This window comes from Pongo abelii, chromosome 18 (assembly GCF_028885655.2).
Source record: "Pongo abelii isolate AG06213 chromosome 18, NHGRI_mPonAbe1-v2.0_pri, whole genome shotgun sequence".
NCBI classification, from domain to species: Eukaryota; Metazoa; Chordata; class Mammalia; order Primates; family Hominidae; genus Pongo; species Pongo abelii.
The window spans coordinates 49,078,056-49,086,257 of record NC_072003.2 but is presented as its reverse complement, the minus strand read 5'-3'; the positions used below and the strand labels follow the sequence as shown (position 1 = coordinate 49,086,257).

Here is an 8,202-nt window from a genome sequence, read left to right as displayed (position 1 = left end):
AAAACACAAATGCACAAAACCTTCTCAATAGACATAAGCAAGCTAGAAAGCTTCTAGAAAGCAAGGGCAAGTCTGAATCAAGGAAATACCAGGGAGAAAGAGGAACTTATTGGTGCAAGGAGGGGATCTGCAGTTGTGTAACTGGCATCTCTATGAACATGGTTGACCTTGGAGGTGGTGAAGGTGAGAGAGAAAAGGTAAGGGAGGACAGCAAAGGCCAGATGACTGCTGTCTTGTGGCCAGACAGGCAGCATGGACAGATGAGAAACCCTTAGGACCACCCTATGAGATCCATGCTATCTGTTTTCTCATTTTGCAGATGCAAAACTGGAACACGGACTCCCTTGCTCCGGGTTCCTCAGCTAGGTGGTGAGGGAGGCTGGATTGGAAAATGGATAGAATTGGCTCCTAAGCCTGGCCATGGTGGCCTTTGCCTGAGCTGTGACAACTCTTATTGAGAAGCCTCCAGCTCCTTTGTGCCCCAGGCCCTTTGCACACACTGTTCACAGCTGGGAACTCTATTCTCCATCCCCCTGCTTGGCTTCTTCCTCCTCCTCCATAGGGCTCTCAGCAGACCACCTTTGAGACTCTGTTTTGTGGCCTCTTTGTACTATATTTTAATTTCTTCTCAAGATTGATCAAAACTATAAGTAAATAATTATTTTTGTGGCTATTTATTTATTTATTTGAGACACAGTCTCACTCTGTTGCCCAGGCTGGAGTGCAGTGGCGTGATCCTGGCTCACTGCAACCTCTGCCTCCTGGGCTCAAGCAATTATCATGCCTCAGTCTCCCGAGTAGCTGGGATTACAGACACCCACCACCACGCCCAGCTAATTTTTGTATTTTTAGTAGAGACTTTCACCATGTTGGCCAGGCTGGTCTCGAACTCCAGGCCTCAAGTGATCCACCCATCTCAGCCTCCCAAAGTGCTGAGATTACAGATGTGTGCCACCGCGACTGCCTTGTGTGGCCATTTATTAAGTCAGCCACCCCTCCTTACCCCCTACAACTAGAGGGCAAGCCCCAACAGGGAGGAACTGCGATCCTTCTCATTCATTGTTTTACCCTCAGTCTTGGCACACAGTAAGTGCAAAATCATAAATAAATGTTGAATAAACACAGGAACAAAGCAGTGAACTTACTCTCTGGGGAAAGGCTGAAGGGATAAATCATCCCTCCCCAAAATGACTGCTCCTCATAGGCTGATGCAAATTCTCCACAGTAGGGACTGGGAGTTTCAAGTAATAAAGCGGTAAACAAAAACCACTCATTCCGGATCATATATATTCAAGTGACTGTTGTCATTTAAAGTAAGTGATGTTTGTGTGCCTGGAAGGGGAAAAGGTGGGCATTTGTTTTTTCTTTTTCTTTTCTTTTTTCTTTTTTCTTTGAGACGGAGTCTTACTTTGTCACCCAGGCTGGAGTGCAGTGGCATGATCTCAGCTCACTGCAACCTCGGCCTCCCAGGTTCAAGTGATTGTCATGCCTCAGTCTCCTGAATAGCTGGGACTACAGGTATATGCCACCAAGGCATGTGCCACCATGCCCAGATAATTTTTGTGTTTTTAGTAGAGACAGGGTTTCAACATGTTGCTGGGGCTGGTCTCGAACCCATGACCTCAGATGATCCACCCGCCTCAGCCTCCCAAAGTGCTGGGAATACAGGCATAAGCCAGGGCCTCCGCAGCAGGTGATCCATCCATTTCATCTTCCCAAAGCGCTGGGATTACAGGTGTGAGCCACGGCACCTGGCCAAGGTGAGCATTTGGTCACTTACCGGAAAGCATCCCTTGAGCAACTCTGGGAGCTCTGCAGGGATCATAGGTCTGAGGCCACAAAGTGAATGCTGCCTTGTTTTCTTTATTGTCCTATCTTGTTTTTGCAGCCCACCAGACCCTCGTGCATTCACCAGACTGCTCAAAATGACGCCTGCCTCTCGAAAATTCAAGGAAGAAGCCTCAGTTGCTGCACGTCTAGGAAAAACATTCTTAAGGAGAATGGTTGGGGAAGGCACCGCCTTGGGCAAGAGGTTTCCCCTCTTCCAGCCAAGTTATGACTTTGAAGGAAGATGCACCTTTTTGTGGGCAAAGTCTTACTTGTTCTCAAAAACCTCAACTTGGAATTTCTCTTGCATTTATGATGGTGGCTCCTGCTCCTTACAGCTTACAGTGGGTTTCCACAGCCACTCCTCCAAGCAGGGCAGGAGCAGCTGTTCACTTTCCGACGAAGAAGGAGAGGCCAGAGGGGCCCCTTCTCATAGGGGAGGGGACCGGACCCCCTATTCCCTGCCAGAAGTAGGCAGGTGGGGGGTATAAAACACCACCTGAAAATGACCCTTTCTGGTCCAAGGTCACCCGTGAGAAGCAAGGCCCAGGTGTCACCTGGTGTCCCTTGAGGCCCTTGCAGTCCGAGCTCAGAGGTGGGGTAGGGATTGCAAATAAGGAAGGCACTATTGGCTTTTTGTTCCTTTGAGATTTTCCTTAAAACAACATTTTTTCTGGAAGGAGTTAAAAATGAAACAAGCTTCAGAAGAAGCGGGACGGGCTGAGGCGGGGACAAGGTCGGGCTCCCTCTGCACCCTGACTGCCGCTGAGCTGGGAGACGCCGAACTTGGCGGGGGAGGGCGGAGCGTCGGGACGCGGACGTACGTGCAGGCGACGCGTGGGAGGGGGCCAGGAAAACTTTGTGAGCGGCTCCAGGATCTCGTCCTTTCGGATTAGGTCAGGATGGGCTATTGCGGGCTCCCCATCCTGTTGCCCCCACCTCCGTCCTCAGCCTTCAGCAGGCCCCTGGGGTGGAAAAGGGCAGCCCCGTGGGACTCCAACCACCCCTCTCCCCCGACGGCCCCTCTTTCGTCCCGCACACGCATTCCCCACCGCGCTCCTTTTGTCCGCCCCCTCACTCTCCAGACTCCCGGTTGGGCAGGATCCGCAATCTCCAGCCCCCCAGAGAGCTTGGGCGGGCGAGCTGGGGGCCGTTCCCCGCCCCCTCCCTCTAGCAGAGGCAGCCCGCGGCGGGGGCACCCGAGAGCCGAGGCCAATCGTCCCCCTCCCCCAGCGTGTGCCATCTGCCGCCTGTCAGCCACTCTCCGCGGGCCTCGATCCCAGGCGCCGGCGGGGGTGGGGGAGCGGCTGATTCTGCGCCTCCTTCCTGGCTCCTTCCCAGGCGCCTCGCGGCCCCTGCCCTCGCCTCGGCCCTTGGCACCCCCGGTTCAGCCCAACTCCGTCCATCCCTGGGCCGCGGGGGGCGGCTCCCATTCCCTCCGGGAAGGCCGAGATGTTGGACACTCTTGGACGCACAAGCTGGGGAGGGCTGTGGCCTGGGGATGGCAGCGCTAACCCGGGGAAGGGCGGCCCTCAGGGCTTAGGTCTAGTTAGGGGACGTCTCGGTCCTGGCCCCCGCCCCTCTGGGGAGCCTCGCTCGCCGGCTCCCGCTGTCAGGGTGTCCACCTAGGCATCGCGTTTAGCCCGTCAACCGACTCTACCTCTGAGACTGCCTAGGACGCGCGCGCCTGGCCCCCCTGCCTCAGGCCTCTCGCATCCTCCAGCCCGCGCTCTCCAGCCGCGGGGGTGCGGGGGTGGCATCTATCTCGGCAATCAGCCCAGCACGGGGTTGGCGAGCAGGGCCCGGCGGGACCGCGGAGAGAGCTGAGCGGGGCCAGGCCCGGCTGGCGGGCAGGCTGGGGAGCGGCGGGGCGCGGGCACCCTGCGTGGGGCGGGCGCCGCGGCCCGGCCGGCCCCGGCGCTGTTCTCGGCGGGCAGCGGGTTTTTCCGTGAAAGGTTGCCCTGGGTAACTCGTCTCCGAGGGGACGTAGCCCTCCCCTCTCCAAGTGGCAACTTATCGATCCGAGAGATTGATAACCCCCAGCGCCGCGCCGTGCACCCGCTCCGTTCTCCTGGCTCCGGGGCGCGCCGGCCCGAGGTGGCGCCACTCACCCGGGAGGGGGGCGAGGTCGGGGCCGCTCCCCACCCGAGACCTGGCCGCCTGCAGCTAGTTGGGGAGGGAGAGGCTCCGAGGAACGGTTTAGGGGAGCCGTCTGGGGAAGACTTTTCCCAAGTCAGAACCCTTCCCGGGCCTGCCCGGAGACCAGAATCTCAGCCGGTTCAGGAGCTGCGGGGGACGCGCGGCGCCCCCTGGCGGCTGGGTAAAACCTCGCAGAAAGTAGCAGCTGGTTTATTTCTTCTGACAACTGTGCGGGGAGGCGGTGATCCTGCAGGGTCTCGGGGGTAAGGTGTTCCTTTTACAGTCAGACAGAGAAGTGCACACCAGGTGCGAGAATTCTACAAATAAGGGTGTAGGGGGCGCACGGGGTTAGCCCAGTGGTGAAAGAATTTGTTGGATGTGGGGCAGGGGTGGTCTTTGAACACCGATCGGTGGGCAAAAGCCAACCTGGCAGAGCCAGGTCCCCGGATAGTTCATGTGCATGAGGCATACATCGCGAGGTGGCAATACTAGGGCAGCCCACCTCGGTTTGCTCCCCCATTCTCTCACTTTTTACAGTTTGTGAGGCTCATGCGTCTTGGCGAGCTTGACAGCCGCGTGGGCCCTAAGTGTGTTCCCTCCTCCTGCCCCCGGTGCAGCCAGCGCCCGAGCCCCGGCCCCGCGTGCTGGTGCGGTGCCCGCGCCCGCGCCGTGCCTGCCGCCGCCGCCGCCGCCGCGGTCCGGGTTTTGCGGGCGGCCGGAGCTGTATTTCCAGCGCTGTCCATCGCTCGGTGCTGTTGGCCCTCTCTCCGTCTGATCCGAGCCGGAGCAGTGCGGGGCGCCCCACGGGATCAGAGCGCTCCCCCGCCGGGACTCCGCTCCTCACATCCTCCTGCTGGGACCCGGCTACATTTCCAGCCAAGCCTGGCTTTATTATGTGTCTCTGCAGTGCAGCCCCAGCAGCCGGATCGGGAGGAGGAGAGCCAGCGACCACAAAGAAGACAGGAGCGCGAGGGAGGCTGGCGGGCGGGCCGGCGCCGGCTGGAGCGCGGAGGAGCCGGGGCGCAGCCGCCGCCGCCGCTGCCCAGGAGGACGGGAGCCCGGCCGCCGCCGCCGCCGCCGCCTGCTCGTCCTCCTCCTCCGCCACCGCGGCCGCCGCCTCCCCCCTCTCCGAGCCCCTGGCCCATGGAGGCAGCTAGCGGGGCCGGCGACTTGGCACCGGCCTGGGGATCGGCTGCGCGCCTCGCGCTGAGCACCGCAGCCCGAGGGCAGGCAGCGGCGGCCCGGCGCACGGGCTGAGCGATGCCCGGGGCACGGGCGCGCCTGCCGGCCGCTGCCTGAGCGCCCCCGCGCGCCCCTTCCTCCTCCGGGGGGCCGGCGCCGGACCGATACGAGAGCCAGAGAAGGGGGCGTGAGCCAGGGGCCCCGAACCGCGGCTTCCGAGCCACTGCGGCCGTTTCGAGCCTCCCCTCCAAGTAGGCTGAGTTGAGGGACCCCCGCCCCCCATCCATCATAATCTCCAAACCAGGCGCTTGGGCATTTTTGAGCCATTAATATTTATTATTTTTTTTTTGTGCGGCAGGGGATAATTTGAAGGCTTTTTTTTTTTTTTTTTCTGGGGGGTACTGAGCTTCCGCGCTCCCGACCGCCTCCCGGTCTCCTCCCCCCTTGAGATACCCTCGACTCCAGCCCCGTTCCCCCTCCTCAGATGGGTTCATTGTGAGCTCCGCACCCGGCTGCGTGGCCGGACGCCTGCAAACTTTGCACAAAAATCCGGCAAGGGGCGGAGGAGGAGGAGAAGGAGGAGGAGGGTGAGGGTGGCGGTAGGGTGGGGGAGGGAAGGAGGGGGCCGCAGGGGCCGGGGGCCGGCGGGGGGTTGGGAGGAGGAGGGGGGCGGCTTTTTTTTTTTTTTTTTTTTTTTTTTTTTTTGCATAACTCGGCTCGGCCGAGTGGCCTCCGGACTCCCCGCGCCGCTGGGACCGCCGCTTGGATCGGGAGCCCCCGGCTGCCGCATTGCAACAGGCAGGGCCCCGGCGCGCCCCCCGGGCCTCCCCCCGCCTTCGAGCGGCCTCGGCCGGCCCGGGCCGCCCCCCTAAGGGAGGCCGCCCCGGACCTGCGGTCCGCTCCCCACAGCCGCCAACCGGGCTGCAAAAAAAAAAGTTTCCAAGAGACAGGCGGAGGAGAAGGGGGAGAAGGGCTGCCCGGAGCGGCGGGGGGCGGCGGGGGGAGCCGGCTGCGGAGGGCGACGGAGCGCCCGGAGCCCCGGACATGTCCAGGCGGAAGCAGGCGAAGCCGCGCTCGGTGAAAGGTGAGCGAGCGAGGCCCGGCGGAGGCGCGAGCGAGCAAGCGAGCGAGGAGGGAGGGAGGGAGGGAGCGAGGGAGGAGGGACCGGCGAGCGGGCGGGCAGCCGGGGACCCGCGCGAGTGAGCCGAGAGGAGGAGGAGGAGGTGGCAGAGGAGGCGGAGGCGGAGGCGGAGGCGGAGGCGGAGGAGGGGGAGGAGGAAGCCGGGAGCAGGAGGCGGAGGCGGCTTGAGGCGGCGGCGGGGGTACGCCGCGGACACCCTCCCCGCCCGGACCCGGCGCCGTCGCCCGCGGGAGACGCAGGCCTGGGGGCGCCGCTAAGGGGCCCTTGCCGCTCCCTCCGTGCGGGGCCCGGGCCCGTGTGGCCAATCAAGGGGTGCGGGCCCGACTTGGCGGGGATTGCGAATCTCGGCGGCGGCGGGCGGGCGACAAGAGGAAGGAAGAGGCGGCGAGGACGGGCGCCCCGCAGGCCGACAGCTCCGAGGTCGCCCTCGCTGGCCCCCGGCCTCGCTGGCTCTCTCTGGCCCCTGCCTGGTCGCCCGAGGACGCGGGGAGCGGCGGGCGCTGTCGGCGAGCGCCCCGGGCGCCGCGCCTTCGCCCCGGCCGCCAGGCGCCCCCTCCTGCCCCTGCCCAGGCCTTCTCCCGGCCCGGGCCCCTGCACTTCCTGCCTCCTCCACCGAGGCCCACCGGGCAGGGAGCCTCCGCCAGGAGTTCATTGTCTGCACGGCGCCGGCGGGACGCGGGTCCTCAGGGGAGCTCAGTGGCCGCTGTGCGCGTCCCTCCGCGGAGGACGCCCCGGATCTGACCCCGGGCACCGGCACCCTCGACACCCAGGCCGGCTTTCTGTGCCGGCTCCCTGGGATGCGCGCGTTTGTGGGGAGCTGCAGATATATAGATACACACACCCATCCCTTCGTCTCCACGCTTTGCTTTCTATTTCCACCGAGGGCCCCCAGCTCGAGGGGACCCCTGGAGAGTAGAGGCCCTGGGGAAAGGCCGCGCGCCGGCAGCGGAGCCCCTCCCCTGGCTTCCTCTCCCCGCGGCTGGCCTTTCCAGGCCTTGCCTGCTGCTTTGTCCCGATTCTAGCCCCTCGGTTGGGTGCCCGGGCGCCCGGCTGTGAGATGGGAGATGATCGAGGAGGTGGGGGAACGATGAGAGCGGCTAAGTCTGCGGAGCCAAAAGCCCCCAGGCCCTTGTCTTCTCCCAGCTCCCCTGATGACCTCTGGCCTGAGCCCAGTTCTGCTCTGAAAAGTTCATTTCCTGGAGGCCTGCGCGGGAAGGCGCTGGGGCCCCGCTCCCTTCCTGCCAGCCTTGCGCCTGGCTGGAATGGCTGGAACTGAATCTGGCAAGGAGGATCTTGAGATACCCGTCAGTTCTGTCCTCCTGAAGTCCCCGGAGGGACTGCCCCCGGCCCAGCAGAGATCCTCCCCGTCATATTAGAAGGAGACCGACTGAGTCCAAACGGAGCGCCCGGCCCGTTCCTACTCCTCCTTTTCCCTGAGAGAAGTTGGTCTTGTTCGCCTCACCCTGGTTGGTCTCCCAATCCGGGACAGCCTGGCCTGCTCCACAGAACTGGGGGTTCAGAGGGTGTTCTGATTGGGGGACAGGGAAACCAGAAGAGAGAATCCAAGAAGAGGACGGGAAAGAAGGGTGGATGTTTCTCTTTTGCTTATGGAAAGGCTGTACGGCTTGAAATAAAACTGGATTTCTTTTCTCTTTCCCTGGCTCACTGCTCACTCTTTCAGGAGCCACTTAAGAGGCGACCCAGAAGAAAATGTGGAATTGGAATTTCTGGTTGGAAAAAGTTTTATTTAACTCAGGCAGTTGATTTTGAGTTAAACCTAAGTATAGAAGCCGATTTTTCCGTCAAGATGCAAAGCTTGCTTACCTAGACTTCCAATCCACTTTTCCAAACCTCCTTATGTTAGACGGCGAGACCCAGAAAGCAAAGGGAGAGCAGTTTGCAGTGAACAGATA

The 8,202-nt window shown here is 61.9% G+C and overlaps 1 protein-coding gene across 4 annotated transcripts in view; it reads left to right on the top strand.

The window, feature by feature from the left end:
- Positions 1 to 2,704: 2,704 nt before the first annotated feature.
- Positions 2,705 to 8,202, top strand: part of ZNF423 (zinc finger protein 423) — a 371,381-nt gene continuing 365,883 nt past the window's right edge. For 2 of the 4 annotated variants that reach the window (XM_024234051.3, XM_024234049.3), the window contains exon 1: positions 5,866 to 6,232. In XM_024234051.3, coding sequence (XP_024089819.1) covers positions 6,193 to 6,232 — 40 coding nt within the window. In that variant the 5' untranslated portion in view covers positions 5,866 to 6,192. Of the gene's footprint in view, positions 2,724 to 5,854; positions 6,233 to 8,202 lie in introns of those variants that run through there. The other 2 variants (XM_054533877.1, XM_024234050.2) reach the window with 2 other exon arrangements.